The sequence below is a fragment of the Anomalospiza imberbis genome, chromosome 5 (genome assembly GCF_031753505.1).
Source record: "Anomalospiza imberbis isolate Cuckoo-Finch-1a 21T00152 chromosome 5, ASM3175350v1, whole genome shotgun sequence".
Classification (NCBI taxonomy): Eukaryota; Metazoa; Chordata; class Aves; order Passeriformes; family Viduidae; genus Anomalospiza; species Anomalospiza imberbis.
In genome coordinates, this window is record NC_089685.1 from 67282936 (window position 1) to 67309631 (window position 26696).

At 46.0% G+C, this 26696-nt stretch overlaps 2 protein-coding genes and 1 pseudogene across 5 annotated transcripts in view; 2 read left to right on the forward strand and 1 right to left on the reverse strand.

The window, feature by feature from the left end:
- Positions 1 to 26696, forward strand: part of DDX11 (DEAD/H-box helicase 11) — a 224842-nt gene that overhangs the window by 188969 nt on the left and 9177 nt on the right. The window contains exons 1-11 of one of the 4 annotated variants that reach the window (XM_068191705.1): positions 18237 to 18366; positions 19527 to 19751; positions 20208 to 20294; positions 21670 to 21827; positions 22902 to 22944; positions 23456 to 23563; positions 24093 to 24180; positions 24644 to 24846; positions 25407 to 25559; positions 25662 to 25708; positions 26485 to 26564. In XM_068191705.1, the coding sequence (XP_068047806.1) occupies positions 18349 to 18366; positions 19527 to 19751; positions 20208 to 20294; positions 21670 to 21827; positions 22902 to 22944; positions 23456 to 23563; positions 24093 to 24180; positions 24644 to 24846; positions 25407 to 25559; positions 25662 to 25708; positions 26485 to 26564 (1210 nt within the window). In that variant the 5' untranslated portion in view covers positions 18237 to 18348. Of the gene's footprint in view, positions 1 to 18236; positions 18367 to 19256; positions 19437 to 19526; positions 19752 to 20207; positions 20295 to 21669; positions 21828 to 22901; positions 22945 to 23455; positions 23564 to 24092; positions 24181 to 24643; positions 24847 to 25406; positions 25560 to 25661; positions 25709 to 26484; positions 26565 to 26696 lie in introns of those variants that run through there. The other 3 variants (XM_068191703.1, XM_068191704.1, XM_068191706.1) reach the window with 3 other exon arrangements.
- Positions 11845 to 14672, reverse strand: LOC137474814 (acrosin-binding protein-like). The gene is made up of 4 exons (XM_068191720.1): positions 14517 to 14672; positions 13471 to 13686; positions 12993 to 13087; positions 11845 to 12463 (listed from the first exon to the last, which is right to left on the reverse strand). The coding sequence occupies exons 1-4, from the start codon at positions 14548 to 14550 to the stop codon at positions 12023 to 12025; spliced, it is 786 nt and encodes a 261-aa protein (XP_068047821.1). The 5' UTR covers positions 14551 to 14672; the 3' UTR covers positions 11845 to 12022.
- Positions 14630 to 18213, forward strand: LOC137474811 (zinc finger and SCAN domain-containing protein 2-like; annotated as a pseudogene).

Sequence of the window (26696 nt, forward strand, 5' to 3'; positions counted from 1 at the left end):
TGGGAAGTAAAAAAAAAATGGGGATTCTCTGTCAATTAACACTCCTAAGAGCAGGGAAAAGGCAGGGTATCCTACAATGGATATCCCTAAAAATGCAGGGGAACGGAATTCTGCTTCAATTGAAACACAGGCAATTATAGGAAAGGAAGTATTCTCCCTCAGTTTAATTCCCTGTTCTCCTAGTAACCCCCTTTTTCATGGGGGTACTGGATAAGGACTATAGGCAGTAAGGATGGACTAACAATATGAAAGGCAAAAGACAGCTCCTGGGACCTCAGACCCTGCCCCACAGGCTCCGGTGCTGCTCCTTGTTGCGATGGCTTTTCCCTCGGTGTTCTCTGGAGCCATGCTCCATGCCCGGGGCGTCCACCTGCTCCCTGGCTCCTACGAGATGCTCCGGCACTCGTACAGTAAAACACTTCTGTAGCAAACATATTAGAACTCCAATACAAACTAAAATCCAAAACAACAAAATAATATGCCACTATGAACATTACAAATACATTTTTCTCCATTCCTCTAACAACCACAAACCTCAATTTACCTTCACCTAAAAAGACATACAATACACCTAAAACCAACTGCTCCAAAAATAAAAACACAATCCTACCATCTACCATAAATTAATCAAACTACACGAAAAGAAATAAAACTCCAAAACATCAATAATGCATCAACATCTTTATATAAAAAAATACAACAAAAAATAATATAAAACATCATCCAATTTCTTCTAAAAACCAATTTTACCAACAAAAAAAGAATCAAGAAACCTACTCTAAAAAATCCAATTCCTAATAATAACACAAGAAACAGCATCAAATTCCTATCAACATCATCAATCACCACCATCACACCCCAATACCACATAAAACAAGTTACTCTCATCGCACAACAGCCCATATCAAAAATCTAATTCACCCTAAAATCTTAAAAATAATTACAAATTAACCTAAAATTAAAAACCTTAATCACACTAACAAAAAAAAGCCAAAACCAATTAACACAAACTAAAAAAACCTCCACCATACAACCAACTATCACCAAAAAAACCACACTACACTCTTTTCACTAACAATTCGTGTCACATCATAAAAATGAAACAAAAATAAAAATCAACCATATAGAACTCCACACAACAAATCACAAGAACTACTAAAATAAAATCAACCCAACTTACTAAACTCAAAATCATTCAAGTAATCCTAAATATTGCTAAAAAAAATAACCAAAACTGTACCTCTACACTAATTAATAAATAATAACCAGTACTCTCTAAAATTAACTAAAAAATCCCCAAAGTAATTAACAACATGAAATACCCCAATCTAAACTTCTAACGAATAAAGAACATCACTACCCAAATAAAAACTATCTTTAGAAAACCATTGTATACTCATGTTTTCCCAAAAATAAAACTAATAAAAAACACCAAAACAAATTAATCAAACTACAAAAATAAAAATATCACAAATAAACTTAAAATAACAACACCAAAAAAATTATTCCTAACTCAATAAACTCATAATGCCTCAAACCATCTACACAGAAATACCACCTCTAAATAAATACAAAACCAAAAAATAAATTTAACCATAAACAATATCTCCTGAATCATCCAGAGCTATAAAACATATAATACAAACAAACCAAATAAATAAAGCCCCTATAATATAATAAACAATAATCCAAATATAAATATAAAAACTGAACAAATTAACTACATCACACTAACTCAAACCCAGCAAAACAAACATTACATACAATAATAAAAGCCACAACTAAATAATTAAAAACCTATCCTGTACCTCACATTACTGCCAATAACATCCTAAATCTTAAAAACCTAATCCTTAAAAAACATAATATCCCCCCAAAAATTAAATCCAACAAAAAAACTCCTTTCATAAATAACCTTTTCAACCAAAAACCGTATCATTAAATAAATATACCATAGCCCTTATCATACACCAAGTACAAACAAAATAAAATGATACAATAAATTATTAAAAACCACCTTAAAACCACTAAATTAAAAAAAATCTTTCAAAAATGAAAAACTGCATCTAACAAAAGCCACCTAATTAACACCCAAAACTCCACTAACCAAACAAACCCTACCCAATCTGAACCTCTACACAAACTATACAAAAACAAAATCCCAATAATACTTACCAAAAGTCTATTAAAAATATGATTAATTCCACCTCAAATCCTCACCTACCATCCATAAAACTATCTTGACTCAAAAAGCTAATTACGCATAGTAAATACTACCAAAAAATAAAACACACTATATATCACAAAAAAAATCTAATATTGAATAAAAACCACATATCAAAGCACTATTTACTAAGCATCACTACTGCTATCTAAATTTAACTGTATATATAAATGTATAGATATAAAATTAAAATATATTTGAGTATTAAGCCGATGATATAAAATAAAAAATAAAATGTCCTAAAATTATCTTATAATACAATATCCCCTATCATCTACTTTATGCCCAAACACAAATTCTATAACTTCAAAATTAAAAAAACCCAATAAAATTCTTTCAACACAATTTATATACAATACTCACATCCTCCACCAAATTCTCTCTCAGCTATATTGTCTAACACCAACAAAAAAAAATCCATGTTTTACTTTTTTAAACTAACTTTTCATTTATTAGCCAAAAAAAAAAAATTTCCCAAAACTGTAACTTCCTCTTCTAAAACCATTCAAATTTTCTCCAATCCAAAAAAACCATAACACCCCATGCCGCAGCCCAAGAAAACCTATACCACAATCCAGTTCTAAAAAAACCCAAACCACACCTTAAAAAAAAAACCTCTGCATCTACTGATTTTTTCTCCTCATCAAAAAAATTTATTATCTAATAATATTAATTATTTTTTCTCTTACCTACATACACCCTACTTGTTGAATAAACAATTCTTTTCACTTTTTCTCCAAAAAAATTTGCTTTAAAGCATATTAAAAAATGACTGAAACCTGCCTTCTATTAAGAAACACATTAATTTCAAAACATTTCCCAGAATTCACAGAATGATTAGGTTGGAAGAGACCTTCAAGATTATCGAGTCCAACCCATGCCCCAACACCTCAACTAAACCATGGCACCGAGTGCCACATCCAGTCTTCTTTTAAACACACCCAGGGATGGTGACTCCACTACCTCCCTGGGCAGGCCATTTCAGTATTTTATCACTCCTTCCTTGAAAAACGTTTTCCTAATATCCAACCTATATTTCCCTTGGTGCAGCTTAAGACTGCACTGTGTCCTCTCAGTTGCTACTTGAAGAAAGAGACCAACCCCACCTGACCACAACCACCCTTCAGGAAGTTGTGGAGAGTGATAAGGTCACCTCTGCATCTCCTTTTCTCCAGGCTAAATACCCCCAGCTCCCTCAGTCGTTCCTCACAGGACTTGTGTTCCCAGCCCCTCACCAACCTCGTTGCCTCCTCTGGACGTGCTCAAGCATCTCAACGTCCTTCCCAAACTCAGGGGCCCAGAACTGGACACAGCACTGGTGCGGCCTCAAGGAACGGGACACAAGGTGGAGCCTCACCAGTGACGAGTATAGGGGAAGAATGACCTCCCTGCTCCTGCTGGCCACACTATTCCTGATACTGGCCAGGATGCCACTGGCTTTCTTGGCCACCAGGGCACACTGCTGGTGTATGTTCAGCTGGCTGTCAACCAGTATCCCCAGGTCCTGTTCTGCCTGGGCACTGTACAGCTACATCGTCCCTAGCCTCTAATGCTGCAGGGGGTTATTGTGGCCAAAATGAAGGACTTGGCACTTCCAAGTCTCTCTGCAGAGCCCTTCTCCCTTCCAGTAGATTGACACACGCTCCCAACTTAGTGTCATCTGCAAATTTACTAAGGAAACACTCAATCCCCTCATCCATGTCATCAATAAAGATATTGAACAGAACAGGCCTCAGCACAGACCCCTGAGGGACACCACTGGTGACTGGCCACCAGCTGGATGCAGCACTGTTCACTACCACTCTGGGCTCGGCCATCCAGCCACTTCTTAACCCAGCAAAGAGCGTTACTGTCCAAGCCGTGGGCTGACAGCTTTTCCAGGAGTATGCTGTGGGAGACAGCATACTCCTGGACAGACTGTGCCATGCCCTCAGAGACATGCCACGCCCCTGTTTGCCCACTCCTGTTTGCCGCGCTCCAGGTCACCCTAGAGGCCTCTTAATCAGCCCACTACTCAATGACAGACGAAGCCGCACGCCATCCCTGCGTGACTCACAAGTGCAATGAATGCACCGGCTCAGTGTTCTTGTATCAGCTACTCAACAATGGAGGACGCTGCACCCCGTCCCTGCGTGACTCGCAAGTTTCCTCCCAGTTTGTCTCAAACCGAAATACTTCCTAAGATTTGGATCCCGTTCCAGTGCACCAGAACCAAATCAATTTGCTCTGGCTCTGAAGACATCAGTGACACCAAACTCAGCTGCCAGCACAAAGCACCTCACTGTTCCTATCCCCCTGTCCCTCACTCCCTGCTCTGTCATGTCCTACGCTACCATGCTACAGATGGCTGGGAGTGAGATTCCTCCCTGAGAACCATCACACCAATATCCCTGGACATTCCGACTTCAGTGGGGATATTGCAGGAACCTCCTGCATTCCATTCCCTAGTGCAGCAACAAGACAAAGTCGTCCCCCAGCCTGTGTCTTCATAAAATCGTGTACAAGGTTTAAACAGGCCCCAAGGTCTGAGGGGCACCGTTTGCCCAAAAAGCCCAACTCTGCACCCAGAGGAAATGAACATCACAAGCAGATCAGTGAACGCCAGATGAATGGGACACTGACAGCTTGGACCTGCAATTAACTCAGCACTAGAGAAATCTGAGTCCGAAAGTCTCTCAAGAGAGTGCAAAATGTATTGAACACTGTTTCTAGGAGGTGCCCATGTCATTCCTTAAAGGTGTGGCTCAATTAAGGAGCAGTACCAATAAAGCCCACAGATTTTTGGGTTTTTTTTCTTTTCCTTTAAAAAAAATCAACTATCTAAAGCATGGTTTAGTACATCCAGTGAATTCAGCCTCCCACAATCTGTTGAAGAAGGATCAACTAAGTTTATGCTCTAAGATATAAAGAGCAATTCTATGTCTGAAGGAGGTGAGACACACAGTATAATTTTTCCACTGAACCTCGGCCACAGGAGAAGCTTCTCTCTGCCCCAGGAGCTGCAAGGAATTTGGGCAGGTGAAATGACATCTGAGAATCGCTGTAAATTCAGAGGCAGAATGAAAAGATCTACCATTAAAAGGCATAAAAAAGGAAGAGGTTTCAGAAAACATCTCTGCACTCTAATTAATAATAATTTCCAATTCCCCAGTGAGAAGAACCCTGCAGCAATTAAGGCCACAGAGTCCACAGCTGCAAGAGCTCAGCACACATCCAGAGAGACAGTTCCAGCATCTAAAATAAAAAAAAAAAAAAAAGAAGAAGAAAATGTTGATTTATTTTGTTTTAAAGTTACTTGAAGTTCTTAAAACCAAACCAACCTTTGCTCCTGATTTTGGCTCACTGACACACTCACAGGAAGCCAAGGGTCACACAGGCCCTGCTTGCAGAATTCCTGATCCATACCCTCACTTTTCCCACCCAGCACTGAGGAAAATCTGACAGAGGTTTAATAAAGAACCTTTGCTGAGAGCAGTCATCACCCCATGCCTTCAGGCTTGGCAAGATTTTGTAGTGAACTGACCCAAATTCAACTCCTCCATCTAAATCTCTGACAAGCCTCGTCAGAATGATACTGGACAGTCACTCAGAGTGCAGAATTGAAAGACTGCAAAAGGAAGGAGCGAAGCTTTGCCATGAATTGCACAAATTCCTTTTTCCCCCTCATCAGTCTGGGACTGTAGGACCTGATATTGGCAACCTAAGCAGACCTAAGGCACTGGTTCCAGCAGCAACTGCAGTTCTGAGTTTCCTGTTTCCTGGATTGCTCACTAACCACTCCTAGCAATCTCACCAGAGACTCTCTGTCCTCAGAGGGATCACAACCTGATGGGACACAGCTTTGGCACCACATTTCCTCTTCCCCTCTCCCCTTTTCCAGCAGACCAAGCTGCAAGAAATGGCATTCCTTACAGGGTTCATCACAGCAGAGATGAGAAGAGGAACCTGTGACTTACCCACACCATGGGCAGGACCAGGTTGGGTTTGGCTGCTCAAACCACAAAGCTCTTGGCAAGGATGGGACAAGTTCAGTGGTTCTTCCTGTCCTGAAAGAGAGGAGAAAAGGGAAGTTCAGCCCATTGTGGAATCAAACACACCCACGTTTCATATTTTGGCTTGAATTGCTCGCCACAGAGTTTTAGCCATAAAAAAGGAGAGGCGGCACCAAATCAAGTAGAAAAGTGCCCTTTCCCAGCACTTTAATTCCAGACATTCAAAGGAAGCTCATTTTTCTTCTAGCATTGTTTCCCTAATTTTAGCAGAACCATTCTCATCCCAGACCCCACTCATCAGTTGATCAATGCTTTGGCACTGGATCTGGACAAAGGACACACCCAGATCACCGGAAAGCACAGAGAGAATACCCTCCGAAAACCAGACAGAAAAAAAGACAGGAAGTGCAGGAAGACAGAGCCTTTCTTTGCATGCCTGCATTCCTTTTCTAAAGACTTCTCTGCAGCTGGATGCTCTTTAAACTTGGCTTCCTTAAAAGAAATGGATTTGCTGCTAAACACATCTCAGGCCCAGATGTGACCAGGAGAAGGTGGGATGGAGATGAAGAGTCAGACAGGGAATAGCTAAGGAGATGCAGGGCCTGGGAACATCGAGGATGGGAAGAGAAGGAACAGGGATTGTTCTCCTTGTTAAGATCCATCAGTGCTGGGAGCTCAGAAAATACAGGGTACCAGAGGGATCTTAGGCAGGAGCAGGATAACTCTGGGATAAGGGCAAGCTGCTCCCACTCCAGGGCTGTGCTGGGGAAGGGGAATTTTTTCCTTTCCCCTTTCTAGTGGGATGCAGGTACCACCACCCCCCCCCCCCCCCCCCCACCAGAGGCAGGAAAACAGCCTTGCAATCCAGTACAAAACCTGCCAGGAGCTAGCAGCCACTTCTGAATTTTCTTCTCACAGGCATTTTAAGCCAGCTTTGCCTCACAGGCACTTTTCTGCCAAGGGCATTCCCATCTTTTTTGGATCCTGAACAAACGTTTGGAAAGCTGAGTTTCATGAGAACTGCTTCCTGTTTTGATTAGTCTGAACTTGGAGTTTCCCTTGGCACCAACATCGGGGGGAAACCCAATGTGGCCTCGAAGGGCCATAAGATCCCAGCTTGCAAGTTGCCAGTTCCCTCAGGATTGGTTTGTTGAACCTCTTCAGAGTTAATTTAGCAAACTTAAGGGCTTGGCCATGTCAGGATCAAAACAACAAGAAACCTGTGAAAAAGAAACTGAACTAAAGCCAGCTAAAAGCAGTCCCTGCTGATGACTCCTTCCAAAGGAGGCAGGATTGATTCAATACTTACCAGCCCATCTGGCCAAGGTCAGAGTTCTCTGCCCACCAAGGCTGGGACATAGCAACCAGCAGGGACCTTTCTCCCACTCTCCAGCATTGATTTCCTCCCTGCACATGCAGGGAACTCCAGCCACTCAGGGAACACCAACTTAGTCCTGGGCTGGCAACAGGAGAGGCACAAGGAATATTTGGAACTCATTCCAACCTCGACACTATCCAGACCCAGGAGAAAGTGCTTCCCACACCACTCTTGGAATTGTCTTGCCTATCCCTTCCAGTTTCAGAAGGTTTCATGGTAGCCGGGATTACTGGTGTGGTTCAAAAGCTGCACGTGCGGGAATATGGAGCTTCCCTTGCCTTTCATTTCTTTATCCCAAGCAGTCTCCCTACGATCCCCAACCTAGAAAGAAAAAAGGGAAAAGAAGGAAGACCTATTAATCCTGACATAAGGAATGTTGATTATTCCAACACACTTCCAGGCGAAAATCCCATTTCTGCCACTCTAACAAATCCACTTGATATTGTCTCAATTCAATATTAATTATTTAAATATTGTATTAAGATTCTTATGGAAACAATGCTTGGAATTCCCAAGAATGGCTCGGCTTGGCTACTTGAAGGACTTCCACACCCAGGGAATTCGGTTGTCCCAGATTTAAATACCACATCTGATACAAATCTGATAGAAATTTGATATTGTTTGTCTTCTAAGCTTTTCCAAAAGCTGAGTAGTCAAGGCTGGAAATCCTCACTGAGGCTTTTCCATGGCACAACTGGATTTACCCTTAGGAAAACCCCGCTCCGAGGACATGGCTTTAAAGAGGCTGTACTTGATGTTACAGACACAGAATTCCTTTGGGATTTGGCATTTCCTGCACCTCCAAACACACGAAAAGAATGAGGACATGAAGAGTCCTGAGGCTCAATTATTCCTATTCTCTGTAGAGTGCCCTCACCCCAGGAGGTAGTGGCGCCCAACATTGGGCAGCAACGCTAAGGGCCCTGAGGCCCTGATGCTTGCCAGTCGCCAGGGTACCAGACAGGCACCACTCTGTAGGAAAGGAGAAGAGCTGAGCTTCAGAAGCGGTGAAGAGCAGCGCAAGACCAACAGCTCCGCAAATCACTTTTTGAAAAGTGCCATCGAGCTAGGACAATTTTATAAAGAAGTCCCGGGTCTCACCCCCAAAAGCTTTCAGGCTGAGCTCACGGGAAACTCCTGTCCTAGTGTTGAGTGGGGGTAGCTTACAGGGACAAGGATACAGATCGGAACAATAATTACAAAGGAACAACAAGACATTTATAAACATTTTAAGTTACTTTTAGTTTCTTATGGGAGAGAGTTTTCTAAAAGGGATCTGAAAAGGATCATTTGGTAGTTTTACACCACCTTTCCCGGCACATCTGCAGACTCCATATTTAACATTGACTTTTGGGACCTAGTTTGTGTGAACACTATGGCACCTCAATTGCTGCCCATTTCCTCTGCCATTTGGGAGACCCTGTACCATCATGCAGCGTGTCGAGAGCTCCTGCCACCTATCCTGCCTCTGGCTCTGCCTCCTCCTGCAAATGCTCCACACCAAAGCTTTTGGCACCGCTCAAAGCTGCTCAAACACCAAAGCTTTTGGCACCGCTGGAGCAACCTCGATGGTTTTTCCTGTCCTAAAAGAGAGGACAAAAAGAAAATAAAGTCCACTGTGGAAGTCACAGGCTCAGAGCACACAGGTGCTCATCCTCTGCAGTACCTGGAAAAAACCTAGAAAAGGCAAAAGTAAGATGATGTTTCCCACCAGAAATTGAGTGTCTGTGAACATAAATTTTTGATGGATTTAACATGATCACTTTCCTAGAAGAACCCCTGTCCACGAAGGTCTCTCCAGTGCAGGTGAATAGCAGGCAGAACTACACTGAGCGCAGGGAGTCAGAGATCAGCACTTCCTAAAGACCCCTCTGGACCTGGATGCTGCTCTTTGGCCTTTATTTGTAAAGAAGGGGATGGCAGCTGCCCAGGAATGCTGCTTAAAGACACGGGGCTTTGGCACACGGAGCACATGAGGGGAATTGTGAGGAGAGGGATGAGCACAAAGAAACAGAGCCCCTTTTCCTTGTTTCTATTCCTCAGTCATGGGAATTCTGAAAACACAGGGTGCTGGATAGATCCAGGCTTTGAGCACTGCCCTGGCTTTGATGGATCATTTCTCCCTTTCCTCAGGGTCCTCAGCTCCGTCCTCTCCTGCAAGCAGCAGAGAACTGCTGCAGGAGAAGAGGTGAATTACTCACAATCTGGGGATGCAGCCATTCCAGAGGGGGAAGCAGCAGTGGAGTGAAGCCTCCAGTCACCTGAAGGAAAGTGGCCCCATGGAAGAAAACACCATCCTGTCACCCAGTTTGTGACAGAAAGCAGCTCTACGCTTCAGCAGTGATGCTTCCCTCCCTGCTAGGGCCCGCAGGCTCAGTGGAACCCGGACAGCGCTGGGAACCGGCGGAAAGGACCGCTGGAAGCCCAGCTGGGTAGTCTGCGCAGGTACGACCTACGACTCGGGAGCTGACGACGCTCCCATCTCTGGACAGCCCCGGTACCCAACAGGACGCGAACCCGCGCCCGGCCGCCTCCTGGCCGGACCACCGGGGAAGGCGGTGGGGGGCAGCGAGCCGGGGGGGGATCCCCGCTGCCCCTCGGCCGAGCGGACCCCGCCGTCCCGGGGCGGATCCGCGCAAGGCGAGGGTCAGCGCCGCCGCCGCCGCTCCCCGGCCCCAGCCCCAGCGCCCCCGCCGCTGGGGCCGCGCCCGGCGCACGCTCGGCTGAGGGCGGCTGAACCGGAGCGACGGAGCGCAGCGCCCGTCGGCCCCACCGCCCCTCGGCCCCGCTCCCGGTGAGTCCGCGGGGGACGCGGCTTCCCCGTAGCAAAAGCGGGGCGGCGCCGGGCTTCCTAACGGGTTGGGAACGCCGCCAGAGCGCCGGGGGAGCGTGGAAAGGAACGGGGCGGGCGCTCTGCGGGGCCGCGGTGGGGTCCGGCTGCCAGGCAGGTCAGGGGAACGGAGCTCAGGCGGGGCTGGGCGGGAGCGGCTCTCCCGGCCCACAGCCCCGGCGGGAGGATGGTCCCGGGACGGGGCAACGTGCAGGGCCTGGCCGGAGCCGTCCGAGCGGGAGATCTCCAGCCATCTGCTCGTGGCTGCCAAATCTGGCACCCAAACGTGTGGGCTGCTGGCCAAGCCCCGAGGGTGCGGATGGCAAGCAAAGGCTGCTGCCAAAAGTGCCCCCGCTGCTGGAGCTGGGGAAGCTGTTATTGCCCGGGGAGCTGTCATTGCCCAGGCAGCTGGATGGGGGCACAAGCCGTGGTGCCTCGGGGATCCGGCAGCTTTGGACACCTTCCAGGGAGAAGAGAATGAGCTGGTGTGCCAGAGTGAGGCTGGGGCAGTGTTAGGGATCACTCTGTTAGGGATCCCACCCGCTAGGGACTGTTCCAGGGCTTGCACATGTCCCATGTGTGACCTGCCTTCGGCCTTGGGAAAGATTACAGTTCCCAGGACAATGGAGGACCTGTGATTTCGAGATCGTCTTTCTAAGGGCTTCCTTCAATGAATAGACAGGGAGCCTATATTTCACTCAGCTCTGTTTGTGTCACTTAGCAGTGTAAAGGAAACCAGCATCCCAGACTGTCTCCACAGAGATGTTGCTTGGTGTGGTGCGTCGTCAAGAGAGCTGCCTTTGACCCCTTTCTCCTCAGTGCCTTGGTGGAATAGAAAACAAAAAAGCCTGCAGAAGGAAAGGTGAATAGGGGATTCTCACTCCAGTGGTGGTTTCCTGAAAGTCAAAACCACTGGAGCTTAGATTGAGTTTGAGGTAACGCCATCTTCTTCTGAGTGGAGATTCAGAGAACCAGAGCTGGTTCTTGGAGAGTTCCCACTCTGCTTTTAGCAGCAAGTGCAGACTTCACACTGTTTTACTTACAGGCATGTTCAGCATTTAGAAAAGAAACAGCACTTCAGCCAAAGTTCCAAGAATCAGATTCTCTGATTTTTTGTGAGAGACAAGAGGAGGCTCTTAATATGAATATTTATCCTATGTGTTTCGTAACAACATTTCAGAATTAGATGTCAACCATGTGCAAACCCCAGTACAATGAGAGCGCAGGACCAGCAGCTCTCTTGCAGGATAAAGCCTTCCTGCACTTGTAGAGCACCCCTTGTATATCTGTGTATGTATATTCGCATACATATTTTCAAAGAAGGTTCTTGTCTTAATGCTTTTGAGCAGGAACACCTACATTTAACGAAGAAAAGCCATCATTCTCCCATGACATCCCTTGAATGACACAACAAACACCATTAATGGTGAGCAAACAGTTTTTACAGGAGAGAATGGTATCTTTTCAATTCATTTACTTCCAAGAGGATACAATCTTTTTCTTTGAATCCTGAGCAATAGCATTTCCCATGGCTCTGTTTCCCCATGCATTTGGAAGAGATGGCTTTTCCCCTGTGTTTAGCACACTGTTGAGCTGTATCAGTTGGTTGGTGACCAAGACACATTTGCATTGTTCAGGGCCACCAGCAGGCTCGTGGCAGCCTTCCGCAACTCCTCCTCCTTCACTGTATTCCCAACGGACATCAACAACTTCATTGTCTGCAGCGAAGTCTGCACCTGGCTGTCCAGCATCCTCAGGAGGAGATCCTCGATGTCACTGTTGGGCAGATGTCCTTGCTGCTGGCCACTGGTTGTCACCTCTGTGGCTTGTGGGCCGGAAGGATTTGGTTGTGTGCTCACAGGTAAGGAGGTGGGGATCACAGCTGCCTCTGTGTCAGGTCTGGAGTGAGACATGGGAGACATGGGGGGAACTGGCTGGGGACCAAAGCTGCTGGATGACATGGCATCACTGCTCATGATGGTGTTGGTGCCTGCTTTGATGCGCTGCTTCACTCTGCTGTGTCCTGGGCACATGGTCCTCTGTGGAGGAGAAAATATTCCTCTGGAGAGCCTTACGAGGAGGCACCTATGCACAACCCTGTTCTGTGGGTTTAGCTCTCACTGCACAATTCTCATCTTTCCCATTTCCTACTAAGATGAGCCCAGGAAAGCAAAATATCCTTCATATCCTTTCCTTGTCAAGTCTCCCCATAAATCTCTCTTCTTCTGGCCTACATGAATCCCTCTTTCTTCTGGAGAAACCTAGATTGTCTAACTTGGTTGGGAATGAGATCTGGGGAAGAGGGCTGAGGTGGTTCTCAAAGGTTCATTTCCTTGAAGAATACCTTCTGCAAAGTCTCCTTTTTGGCAAGGAGCTGCAGGTGCCATCTCTGTTAGCTAATCAGCTTGGTGTGAGTGCCCCTGGATGATGGGTTGCCCATGGTTCACTTCCATCTTCCCTGTCTTTTAGCTTTCTGTCTTCCCACTTACTCATATTCAGGGCTCTCTCTTTTGCCTATTAATTGCCCAGAGCACACCATAGTTTTCAGGAAACAGCTAAATAACTCACCTTAAGGAAATACTTTTTCATAATACAGCGATAAAGAGAAAAGGTGCAGAAGTTGTGGAAGAAAGGATTTCCTGGCAGTTCAGAGCATATAGGTCCTAGAAAGAGGCAAATAAAGACACAGACCCAGTGACAGACTCCAGTGCTGGCATCCCCCTTAGCAATAACCTCCCTGTGGAGTGACATCCCTCCATGAAAACCCCTGTGTTATATGGGGACCTTTTGAGAAACTCCACTGCTTCTTGGTCATCTTCATGACCCAAGGAGTGAGAGGAGGCTGGTCCTAGGAACACACGTGGATCCAACGAAATGTGAGAGGATGCCCATGAGCACATGCCTTCTCCTCACTGCAGGATTGCTACCCAGCTCTCTCCACTGCCCCTTCTCCTCCCCAGATCCAGAGTGTTTCCTCTCCCAGTGATCAGGGCCATGCAGGACTCCCATCCATCTGCCTGCCCTTGGGAATCATGGTTGGCTTTACCTGGAGGGATGACTCCGTGGTTTTCATACTCATCCAGTCTCTGGACGAGTGAGTTCTTGCAGCCGTACAGCTCACGAAGGTGGCAGGCAGTGCTGGCTTGGATGGTGATCTGCAGGAACTTGAAGAACTGGTGATATTCCTGGTCAGAGAGTGGTGTTCCTGGCTGCTGTGCCTTTGTGCCCTGAGGGCCAGCTATGCAGCCCCAGCCCAAGAGCACTGCTGGAAAATAGAGTGCAGGGAGTCAGAGGGAGAAGGAAATGCTAACCATAACATGTTCTGAAGAGCTGGAGGACTGAATCCAGATCTCTGTTGCCTTTTTTGGGTGCAGGATCCAGCACATGGAAAATGCATTTACAAGCTAGAGATGGAAGGTCTAGACCTGTGGAAAACTTGCTTTGCCCATGTTGAAAGGAGTGACAGTACATGGCTGAGGGACCTTCACCAAAGTTCTGGAGATTCAAATCTTGAACTGGGAGAAATGTCTTGGAAGTCGTGGCTGAAACTGAGAATATTGCTCTGTTGCTGGGGCTGGAGCAAATAGACTGTTTCCTTCCAAGATTTTTGGCCTCTGCAAACTCTCTTCCTCTGGCTAAATAGGTCTTTAACCAAGGTCCTCTCTCAGACCTCTTTCTCCTGCTTCCCCTGTTGCTTTACTGGGCCAAGTCTTCCCTCTTAATTTTGTGGGTTAACTCCAGACCTGTGCCTTAGCACTCATGTCTGGTTCTATGCACCCAGCTGTCCCTGTCACAGCATCTTCAGTCTCCACCTCTGCTCCTGCCTGTGCCCACTGCATCCAGATCTGACTCCTGTCTGGCTCTTAGATCACTCTGTGACCCTCCTTGATGAATAAAACACCAACTCCAGTGGTGAAAATTGCCAAGATTATAAGTGCTGGGATCTTTGCACCTGAGGCATTGGAGGGTGCTTCATCCCTTCCTTTTGCCTCCAAACTGCCCAAGCTGAGGAGCGATGGGGAGACTGCAGAGCAGCTGGGTTGGCTGCCCTTCCTCACAAGTGGGTTTGGAGGAGGGACATTTCTTACTCACCAGACAAAGCCAGATAAACCCACAAGGCCGTCATGACACTGGGAGTGGTGCCTATGACACTTGGGGCCCACTTGCACTGCTGGAGCTGTCAGCTCTGCTGCCCTGCCACTGATGTCACAGACACCTGCATTCCGAACACTCTATCCTCCGCTGCTCCTGCTTCCTCCTTGCTGCCCCCCATCCTGCTGTCCCCTCCCCCAGTCAATGTTTGTGCATGAACAGGTGTGTGTGACTTTTTTTCTGCTCACTGCCAGCCCTATTAAATCCATCTGGAAAGAGGCAGTCAAAAGGCCATTTTTCTGGAGCACAGGGCAGGAAATTCTGCTTTTTGGCTGCTGCTGTTGATAATGTGTGAGCAGTTCAAAATCTTGTCTCTTGCCCAGATCTGTGCATGCTTGGCTGATCCATTAAGACAGGATCCACAAAGCTCTAAACAGGGCTCCAGACCATGGCAGAAAACACTAGGAAGAAAGGTGATGGAGAGAAAATGGTTTGAGGAATTGATAGTTTTCTTACACAAAACTCATGAGGAGGCATTTTTGGTCTGGAAGTGCAGCAGGAAGAACATCCAGACACCTGTGAGAAGGCAGCAAGCTGTCAGGCGTCTCTCTGGACATCTGGTTGACCTGTGTGTGCTACCTGAGCTGGCCCTGGTTATTGGACCTGAACAGTGGTGTCACAGTGTGCATGGCAGGACAGACAGCGACCCTGAGTCATGTTTCTGGGCATCATTTTCCTATGGTCCAGGTTACTTTCAGCTCCTAAATACTTATCCTTCTGTAATCCCACCCTACAGCACTGCTACCATGATAGGTATTTATTATGTCTATTTTCCTTCCTCTGATCAGGACCTGCAGTGCCCAGCTTGGCTTTAACCTTTTGGATAAATGAAGAGAAGTAGGTTTTTGACCAGAAGCAGCCCAACATTGAGCCAGTAGAGAGACTGCTCACAAGGTGAGAAATTGCACGGAACATGTCTGGGAAGGGAAGAGCTGAATGCTGAAAATTTGGGGTGTACCATGCTGCACACTCCAATTTCACCCTGCCCCTTCTGCTTCCTCAGTAAATAAATTCTGCTTCCAGGGCGATCTGTAGGCGGAGTATGGCAAAGTCCTGTGGTATCTAATACCCTTTCAAAAAGACCCTGTCCAAAATGAAATCAATCTTGTGTATTTTTCAGCAAAGAATATGCTCATAATGTTAAAAGACATAAACCAAAGTATGGCTTTTTCTTCTTTTTGTACTGGCAATATGTGGGTCAGTTTGCTGCTCTGAGGTGCTTTTGAGTACCTTTGTTTGTACTGCAAATGTTTTTCAGCCCTGAGTGTTGTAAACAAAACACTGAGGATTGGTATAACCAGTGTAGTGGTGTCTTCAGCAGATCAGCTGAAACAAAACTGAGGGGTTTAATCTGCTGCATCACGTCCTATTCCATGACTGAACAGGATGATGTTCAGTCTGTAAGCAGTGCTGTCCAGCCCATCGTACCTCACACTCTAGCATGAATTTCCAATGTGTCTCCAAATGAGTATAACCTATGAAAAACCGGGAACCTCCAAATGTTTCAGTCTAAAGGTTAATAAACTAGTTTATCATTCCACTCAGTTGTCTATCTGTTTTGTAGATGAAATGTAGATACAATTTGCTGCAGAGCTTTCTTTTTAAGGAAAAGGGCTATGACTGGAAGGAAGGAAGAAAGGAAATAAATAGTCTGCTGGGTAGAGGTGGATGTTTCTGTGCTGAAGGCTGATTTCTTCCATGATCAAGCATGGGAATATTGGCTGAAGAGCAGTGATTCACAGGCAGCAGGAGGAGAAGTAGGTAGCTACAGTGGGAATTATTAAGGAAAGCAGTCATGATGTTCTTCTAACCTTGCTAGACATGGGAACTTTGAAGGCAAGCAAGTGATGGATCTTGCCCTTTAGGGCTGTAACTTTGACAGAGGATCCCCTTGCAGTCTGTGCCACAGTGGCCTCCCATCCTCGAGTCGAGTCACATTCCCTTCCCACTCATGTCAGTCTCCATGCCCTTACTGTGCCCTGAGAAGATACCAAGGGGATGTCTTCTGTGCTGTCAGCTCATGGTGGGTGACATGCAGCAGGTCTTGGTGGTCTCCCTGTGTGGACTTCCACCTCAGAGAAGCAGGGAGTTACTCATTGCTAGTGCCTGTGTTCACTACTGCAGGTGACAGGACCATGGGTGACACACAGAAGGGCAGCCTTCATCAGAAGAGTTCAATGAGAGCTGAACTCCATCTGTTCCTCTCCAGGAAGCTCACAGGAGATTTCCTCCAGGAGGCCAATCACAGACAGGACCACAAGCAGGAGCTGGGAATAGAAAGTGAGAGGGAGATGTGTTTTCCAAAGAGATGGGGAATGGTACCTCCTTATGGGATGGAAGTCTGGGAGTGCAAGGACAGTGGTAAAGCCCACATCAGCAAGGCTATCCTTGCTAAGGATGAGTCAGACCTGCCCATGTATGGGAACAGTGCCATTTGGATTCAGCAGGTGGGGGAGAAAACCTAAAAGTGTCCAGAGTGTGGGAAGAGCTTCAGCTGGAGTTAATACCTGAGCCAGCACGAGAGGATCCACCTGGCAGAGAAACCCTTCAGCTGCTCCGAATGTGGAAACAGTTTCACCCGTAATTCGGATCTGATCACCAGCAGATCCACACAGGGGAGAAGACCTACCAGTGCAGCAAGTGCAAAAGAAGACCTTTAGCCAGAGGTCTAATGTGATCGGGCACCAGCGCACCCACACAGGAGAGAGACACTACCTGTGCAACAAATGTGGGAAGAGCTTCAGCCATGTTGCATCTCATCGTCCACCACTGAAGCCACAAGGGTGAGAAACCTTTCAATTGCCCACGGTGTGAGGAAAGCTTCAGCGACCGCCTCTCCCTCATCATACATCAGAGGGTCCACACTGGAGAGAAGCTCCACCAGTGCCAGGAGTGTGGGAATTTCTGGGACAGCTCAGCCATCATTAAGCATCAGAGGGTTCACATTGGAGAGAAACCCTACGAGTGCCCAGAGTGTGGGAAGACCTTTGGAACAGCTCCTCGCTGGCGACATACATGCAAACGCACATGGGTGAGAGGCCCTACAAGTGCCCTGTGTGCAGGAAGGGCTTCAGCCAGAGCTCAGTGGTCACCACTCACCACCAGATCCCTGGGGGAAAGGCCTTGCCCGTGTGTCACGATGGCCTCCTGCCCAGCCCCTTCCAGTGCATCAGGTGTGGCCGGAGGTGCAGCAACCACTCCACTCTGGGCAAGCATCAAGCCTGCACACTGAGGAGTAGCCCTACGTCTGTGTGGAGTGCAAGGACAGCTTCCGCTGGAGCTCAGCTCTCAATGTGCACCTGAGGATCCACCGTGGCGAGAGACCCTACAAGTGTGAGGAGTGTAGGAAAATGGTCTGGCACAGCTCAGCCCTCGGTGCCCACCTGAGGATCCACACAGGAGCCAAGCCCTACAAGTATGTCGAGTGTGGGAAAACCTTCCTGAAAAGCTCAACACTTAAAGTGCATTTGAAAATCCACACAGCCAAGAAACCTTATAAATGTCTGGTGGGTAGAAGAATCCTCACCTCTCGCTCACTTCTGCCATAAACCTGGAGTGGATGTTCAAAGCAGGAACAGTAATTTTTTGGGGTACCTGAATGCATGGTGAGAGCCATGGTGGGAAGAGACTGACTGGGGACATGGTATATTCTGGTGTAAGGGCTTGGTGCTTAACCCCAGAGGCACAAAAGATTTCAGGAGATATGGAAACAGGGAGGTAGTCCCAAGAGTCGAGTGCTGGGGGTTTGGGAAGAGTGCCAAGAGCCTGAGGAATGAGCACAAGCTTCAGGGTAAGTGGGGACCGTGAATATATGCTAGAATAATAACTGGGAGAATTGGTCTTGTAAAATGCAGCTAAGGTGAAGATCAAAATAAAGTGTTCCAGGTTGGCTCTGACTCAAAACTTTGGCTTGTTAGATGCTGTAATAGTCTTAGGAACTCTTCTATTACCTTCCCTAGTTTTTCATGAACGGAGTAACTTTACACAGTGTTTGACAAGGCATTTCCAGATCTTTTCATAGTGAGACTTTGGAGCTGAACCTAAATCTGTTTGTCTTTTCTTTCTATTTTCCAAATCTTACATGGGACAAAGAATTCCTACCTCATGATAGCTAGGTAACACAAAACTAATGGCTGGTCCCAGAAAACCTGTATGCAGAAGTGCTTCCAGTTGAAAGGCAGTCTATAGCTTCTCCCGGATTTGTTGTTGCTGATTTGAAACTCCTTCCAACGTGGGATATCAAGAAAACATATACAAAAATGTGGCCTTATATTATTTAACCCAAAAAGAAAGGATTTTCCCCCAGATGGCCTAGTCTGAATCAGTACACGATGACTTCTCACTGCTGGTCCAGAGACTGATTGCAATTGACTTGTTCTTTTTATGCCATTCTTCTTTAGGTCGCTGTTGTTTCCAGACTATTAACACATACAGTTCGGCATTTAAGGACTGCCTATTATATATTGCAGTGTTTTATTACTGTGCGTTTCCATCCTAAATAAAACCTTTTTTTTTTTTTTCCCCTCTGTAATCTAATTTTCTGTCACAGCGTGTGATGGGAGGGGATGGGGAAGGGGGGTGAGCGGCGGGCGGGACCTGGGAGTTCGGGAAGGGCGTTCCGTGCGCAGGGGCAGCGCGGGGCGGTCCTTCCGCGCGTCACGGGAAGGGGAAGGCGTAGGGGTGGCCCCGGCGCCCGGTTCGAAGCGGGGCGGGATGGAGAGCGGGGCGGCGGCGGGCCCTGTGCCGCGCCGGTTCCCGTTCCCCTACACTCCGTACCGCATCCAGGAGCAGTTCATGGAGGCACTGTACGGCGCGCTGGAGGCCGGCCGGGTTGGCATCTTCGAGAGCCCCACGGGCACGGTGAGGCGCTGGGGCCGAGCCGCGGTTGTGGCCGAGCGGGGCCGCGGCGGTGGCGGCAGCGCTCCTCACCTTGTTGGCTCCCCGTGACAGGGAAAATCGCTGAGCCTCATCTGCGGGGCCCTGTCTTGGCTCCGGGACTGGGAGGAGAAGCGGCGGCAGGAGGAGGCGCGGCTGCTGGCGCTCGGGGCCGGCGGGCAGGACGGGCTGAGCCCGCAGCAGGCGCAGCCGGGGAGCGCGGACACGGCCGGGCAGCCGGACTGGGTCACGGCCTTTGTGCAGAAGAAGGAGGAGCGGGACATGGTGAACAGGCTGAAGGTGGGGAAGCGCTCGTGTATAGAGGACGGGTGAAATAACGAGGAGAGGATCGGGAGGGTTGATATCACATAGTCACATCATGGCTGGGGCTGGAAGGGACCTAGAACAGCCTCTCTGCTCGAGCAGAGTCCAGAGAGCGCGGTACCCAGGTGGCTTTTTAGCATCTCCCGGGAAGGGAACTCCACCACCTCTCTGGGCAAGCTTCCTGTATCCTGGATAATGAATGGAGAACACGTGAGGCAAATTTGGTAGTGGTGTATCTTTGCCTGCAGGTTGCCCAAGACTATTGCTTTGAGCACAGTAACACTCAGCAGGTGAGCACGCCGGGAGAACGGCAGCCTGTACCAGCAATTTTGTTTCTGTTAATCTTTTTTCTATGCCTAGCGCATAAGCAGTGATACCAAGGGTTGAGGACTAAATCCACTTCATCCTGCCTACACTCTCCCATTTTTGTAGGAAGAGCAGATCAGAAGGAAAAAGCGAGAAGATCGTCTTGAGAAAATTCAGCACAACATGCAGTTAAAATACGCAGCAAAGAGGAAGGTGAGTTTTATTCCACAGAGGTCAAAACTTTCTGTTTTGGTTACCTTCAGTGTTGTTCATATTTGCTTATATGTGACTTCACACTGACTTTTCCAACCCACCTGTTTGCGGAGCTCTTTGTATGAGGTTTCTGAAATTGGTCATCCCAAATTATTTGTTAAATTTTCTTTTAAAAGTACAGATGTAAAAACCAATTTTTGCATTGATAATTTCCTGTGATAGTTTTTGTGTGTGGGCAGAAATTATGTGTGTTCTGATTGCCCTCTGGCTTTCTGCTTTTCTTTTAAAAGCTTAAATACTCGGAGGCTTTTTTTGGAAAGATCTCTGTTTTATGAACATGTGTGAACAGTCTATACTTCTCGAATAAAAATGGTATTAAAGTTCACAGATATATATTTCCTCTCATTTACGTGCATGAACTGGCCTCAGTGCTCTTGATGGTTTTTGATTATGAGTTATACTTCCCAGAAATACTCAGTTCAGGTGCCCAATCAGATTTATTAGGCTGCCAGGCTATTAATTTCTAGTGTGCTCTATCTCAAATACTGTGTAATGTTTTGGTCAACTCCTGTCAAAAGGATATGACAGAATTAGTAAAGAATGGCAAATAAAAAACAAATGGAACAAAGAACTTGTCTTTTAAAAGAGGATGAAGAGCATGTGAAATGAGAAGCATGATGAAAAACAAGAAAGCAACTGAGAGAAGTATGGAGATTTAGAAAAGGGAGTGATTCATCTTTTCTGTAGTGCTTACTAACTGCATTAACTGCATTTTCTATATCATTCCATGGTAATAAAACTCTCATTGACATTGGAAGATACGGTTTTGAGATGGAAAAAATGAACTTTTCTTTGTTGCGACACAAAAGTTAATCAGAAAACTGTTATTCAGCAGTTCAACTGAATTTTTATAGAGGTAGACTTGTGTTGCAGTCATACAACTGGAGAAAAAACAGCAAGAGAAATCTTGTTCTAAACCAGATGCTGAGCTGATTCTAGCTTTGAGTTAAATGTGCACTGGGTGTTTGATTATGTCCTTACATGTTTTTTTGTTCAGGTTTATTTACACCCTATTTTCTCTCAGGCAGACATCTTTTATGGGCCACTTTAAGCAACTAATACTGGATTACGTGAACATTTCATTGAGAGTCTATTAGTTCAGCAGGCCTTTTGCAGAGGTCCTTTATGTTTCCTCTTCAAAACTGTCTGTGTGGGCAAGTCCTTGGTTGTTGGTAACAGCTGCCTTCTGTAGGGCTGAACAGCTTCAGCCTTCTGTGAGGGACTGTGCTATCTTCTGATCTGTTCATGCCATAAAGCAACCCCTGTGCTACTCTCATTTTATATGGGAAATACTGTGTCTTTGTATTCCTTCTAGAGATGCGAGGAGGATGAGGCAAAGCGCCTTCTTCAGCTCAGCAAGGAGGCTCTTTCACAGGGAGCTGGAGAGGGTGCTCTAGACTGGCTGGATCACAATGAGGAGGAGCTGATTCTTGCTGAATATGAGAGTGATGATGAAAAGAAAGTGATATCTGGGTAAGGACAGGGACTGAGGGGATTCCATGCTAAGGAAACATTTTCTGTCTAATTTTTGTCTTGCCCTGATTAAAGAAGGTGTGCAGATTTTATTAAAAAGTGTTTCTCACCTTTTCACACAGTGTAAGGTGGTGGTTGTTTGGGGGCATTTTAGTTTGGTTTGTTTTGGTTTTTTTAAACTTTTGTTAGACTGATCTGAGTGACTTGAAGTGCTTTCTGAGAAAGTGCATCTTAATATGTGTAGCAGTGTCCTGCCTTTATCCATGCCCAGCTTCTCAAAGAATACCTCTGGATGTTGAGTTAATGACTCGAGATTAGAAAAGCAGAATGGAACTAAGGAAATCAGAGGAAGCTGTCAGTTCTCCAGATTAGCACTGGCATATTTTGATAGTCTAAAGGCAGAGATGTTCACACTTCTGAAGACAGAGCTTTGGCATGAAAATCCCATGCACAGTTTTCTCTTTCATGCATTTACTTTATTCAGAAAGCCAGAAGCCATACTTCACAAAAAATCAAACACATTTAAATTACGAATTTACTAATTAGTGTCTAGACAGATCCTTCTGCCTTAAAAATTGAAGAACACTTAACTACTTTTTATATGTAGGTAGGTTATTAAACACTGAACTGCTGTTGCCTTTGAGGGGCTCTATGGCAGTTGAATGCTTTCCTGAAGCCCTTCTTTATGCAATATCTGGAGGGTGGTAAATTGCTTCTAATGGGAAAGCTTTACAAAAATAAATAAATAAGGTCACCAAAGAATAGTATAGCACTGATTAGCTTATGCCTGAGGCTTAGAGGTTCCTGAATCCAAAGAAAAAAAAATTCTTGAACTTGGAAAAAAGGCACAGCCCAGGAGAGATTTTTCCTTTAAAGAGAAATGCTTGACTTGATTATGCATGCTTACACTTTTCTTAAAAAGTTAAATTTTCTTTTGCCACCTGAGATGAGTTCTGAGGCTCTTTTCAACTGAATCATCTCTCTTTAGACCCCACTCTTGTGGCAGAGCATCATTTGATTCTTACTGTCGGTGGTCTGCTGAAAGGAAACTGTTTGAGCTTTCTTTTTTCTTAGGCTGGAAGAAGATGATGATTTGGAAGAGGAGCATGTGACTAAGGTGAGAATAATGTAGGAATTAGCAGAATTATGGCCTCCTTGCACCTTTCCAACAGTCAGGCAGTACAGAAGGATTTAGGAACTAGCTTCCAAAACCTGCCAGGTTTGTTGATAAAGACAGCTAGTTCTGCTGTGCTCATCTATTTCTGGACTACACCGTCTGCCTAAGCAGCTTGCTGTGCTAGCACTGCTTAGTTTTTGCTGTGGCTTGCTGTAAAAGCACACAGCAATAAATAGTTTTTTATTACTCTCCCATGGTGAGTCCCTGTTTTATAGAGATCTTGGAAAATTAAATGGAAACAAAAGCAAATGCAGAGGAGAAAACAAAGATGGGGTTTTTGGCCTCAGCAGTTTTAAGGTGACACTCAAATATGTGCCTTCCCTTGTGCTTTTGAAGGCTTGAGCAAGGTGAGCCTTGTTGAAGTGCTTGGCTGCTTCCTTATAGGATTGGTCATAGGTAGGGATTGGCTTCCGTATTCTTGTTGTCTTCTCTTTGTTCTTCCTCATTGCAGATCTACTACTGCAGCCGCACTCACTCCCAGCTGTCCCAGTTTGTGCATGAGGTGCAAAAAAGTCCTTTTGGCAAAAACATACGTCTGGTCTCCTTGGGATCCAGACAGGTACGTGGTGGTTCTCGGGGACCCAGAACACATTGCCAGGAGCTGTGTGGATCTTTTGCCACAGAAGTCACCTTGGGGACTGCCTGAGTCCCCTGTTGAAAAACTAAGGCAGCCATCTGTCGCAACACAGATCTGTGTGATGTACGTTTTTCTGTGAACTCTGTTTTGATAATTTACCCTTTGATGTAAATACAAGAATATGTTTTACCTTTTCTAATACGGAGTACTACAGATGTCTAAGTCACTGAGGTGCTCCTCTTAATAGACTAGTACTTTTGGCAGCATTTTTTAGAAGCCGTTGTTTAGCAGTGAGCCCTCTTTTTCTCATTTTTTTCTCCTAAGTTTCTGTGAGTTTTGAGCATGTTTGTAGCAGTTAGTATGTACAATGTCTAACTGGTAGACTTTTCGTTTTTGGAATCTGGCCTGAGACTGCTTTAAAGAAAATCTTTTGTTTTACAGCAGGGGGTGTACATAGGGACAGTCAGCTGTGAATTGACTCTCTTCCTCTTCCTCTCTTTGCACGTGCCAGAATCTGTGTGTGAATGAGGAGGTGCGACGCCTGGGCGCTCTCCAGCTCATCAATGACCGTTGCATGGAGATGCAAAAGAACAAACATGGTAAGAATGCTCCCAGTCTGGGGAAGCAATTCCTAATAAAGGTGTCATGAGAGTGTGGAGACAGTAGCCACTACCAGTCAGTTCTAGTAAGAGTGGTAGAAGCTTGAAAATGACAGGTTGGAGGAACAGGAATCCTTGGTGCTTTTCTTGATCTCCAGGCTATGCTGACATCAGGATAAATTTTCTGAGTGTCTTAAGCTGGTCAGGACTTCTGCATGGAAAGATACTTGTGTTTGTTAACTCAATGCTAGAAATGTTGGAAGATGTCACATGCTAAATCTAACTGCCAAGAGTAGCGTCCACTGTGGAGATGGAAAGGTTACTGCTCAATAATTTTAAAATAGGTGAAAGGTAAGGAATACACAGGACAAAGCTTGCCTTTAAATCCATGAGGTTCTGCAAAGTGGTTATTCTAGGCTATTGTATGTGTTGCTCGTAGCTTTATTTTGATTTCTGCTGTTAGAGAAGAAGAGCAATGAAGAGAATGAGGGGAAGAAGAGACGTGTGAGTCGCACCATATGCCCATTTTATTCCTTTGAGCAAATGCAGTTTCTCCGTGATGAAGTTCTAGTGGAAGTGAAGGATATTGAGCAGTTGGTGTCCTTGGGAAGGGAGACTAAAGCCTGCCCATACTATGGGAGTCGATTCGCTATCCCTGCTGCTCAGGTAAGGTGTAAGTTTTAGTGGCATTAATGCCAGGCACTCTATGAATGAACTGATGGCCTGCTCCCTCTAGTACTGTTATTTAGACTGGGGAAGTCTGTAAACAGGCTGTCAGCTGTAGTTTTGCTCAGAAAGCAAAGGAAAATGAGAATTCCCATCAGAAGTTCAAAAGGATGCTGTATCTCTTAGCATTTTGAAATACTTGAGCAGTTCAGCAAGTGTGAGGCAATACTGACAATACAGGTGTACTCTCAGCCCTTACACCACTCTTCTTCCTTGCTGGGTTCTCTCTGAAGACATGCTTTCAGTGCTCTGAAGGAGATTTAGAAGGTAACCTGAGCCCATATGCAATTGTAGCATAATAATTTCTCTTCAGCTTACATCTCAGTGCCTCTCTCAAGCATGTGCTCCTGGTTTTGTTCTTACTTTTCCCATAATAAGAGTAAGTCACTTGGCTGAATTCTGCATGGCCCTCTGATACGGGCTGTTAATGAGTGGTTGTAGAATGCCTAAGTTTGTAAGGATGACAGCTGGAATCAGGGCAGTGTGTGCTTCTCCTGTAGCTGGTGGTGCTGCCCTATCAGATGCTTTTGCATGAGCCTACCAGGAATGCTGCCGGGATCAAGCTGAAGGACCAGGTTGTGATCATTGACGAGGCCCACAACCTCACAGACACCATCACCTGTATCCATAGTGCCGAGGTCAGCGGCTCTCAGGTGAGTCACAGCCTGGCCTGCTAATGGAGAGGGAGGTCTGTTTCCAGCAGTGCTTTTTTTTCTCTCCTTTATAACAATAGCTTCTGCTTTCTGTTTGTGTAGCTGTGCTGTGCCCACTCCCAGCTGTTGCAGTACATGGAGCGATACAGGTGAGGATCTTGAGGAAAAACAGCTCAGCAGAGGCAAGGTCTGTGGATGCCTTGGCTTGCCCCATGGCTGCAGGGTCTTTCTTGCTTTTCCTGAGTGGAAAGTTACTGCATTAAGAGTTCTGCAGATGAAAAGACATTTGCTTCATTATCTCTGTCTATCCATCTAAGTCAGATTCCTGGGGCTGGTATTAAGCAGCGAGAAGGGGATACCCTGATGATTCTGTTTTCCCCTTAATACACTCAGTTCCTTTCACAATATCTCTGTCTAATCACTTCTACTTTGTGATGCAGAGTTTCAAAAGATTTAGTCTTTCATGTCTCTCCCTCAGTCTTTCTTTGTGCTGACTGGCATTATGGTAGAAGCAGGAAGCTCTGAGGAGGAGGAAGCTGTATGTGGGTTTTGGCTCTGCATCTTGCCATCCCTGCAGTGGCTGATTGTTGTGTTCAATGATAATAACTCTGAATGTTTGGAGCATTATTGCAACAGGGTCTTGAGGCATCACTGCCATTGTAATAAACCAACCATAATTAATATGCAAGGAGAAGTGCAATGGTAGGAACAGTGAGGGGAGCATGGGTAAATGCTTTGGGATTACCTTGGGTAGGATATCCAGATGACAGTGCCCTGTCACAAACAGGGAGAGTGAACTTGGAAGAAATCTTAGTTCCTGACTCTCCAAAATGAAGAAGAGTTAATGTACCTGTTTCTGCAGCTCATCTGCTTCAGTTAGTCCCTGAAGAGGTTTTGGGGCCTAAACGCATCTCATTTTTCATAGGAAACATTTGAAGGCAAAGAACTTGATGTACATTAAGCAGATCCTGTATTTACTGGAGCAGTTTGTGGCTATGCTGGGAGGTAAGGAAACCTTTTGTGTCTCCAGGGATACTGATAAACTCTGAGCTAGTTAGTACTTCCTCAGGATGCTGTCCCCCTTCCTCCTCTTCAGAGACTGCAGGGAGGTGTTCTTATGTATAGGTTCAGTTGCCA

Bases quoted from the DNA above. Each gene is read 5' to 3' on its own strand.
- LOC137474814 (XM_068191720.1), bottom strand. From the start codon at position 14,550: ATGACGGCCTTGTGGGTTTATCTGGCTTTGTCTG. The intron at 13,088-13,470 runs GTAAAGCCAACC...GCCTCTTTCTAG, and splicing joins CCACGGAGTCATCCCTCCAG to GACCTATATGCTCTGAACTG. The intron at 12,464-12,992 runs GTGAGTTATTTA...TCTCCTCCACAG, and splicing joins TGAAAAAGTATTTCCTTAAG to AGGACCATGTGCCCAGGACA.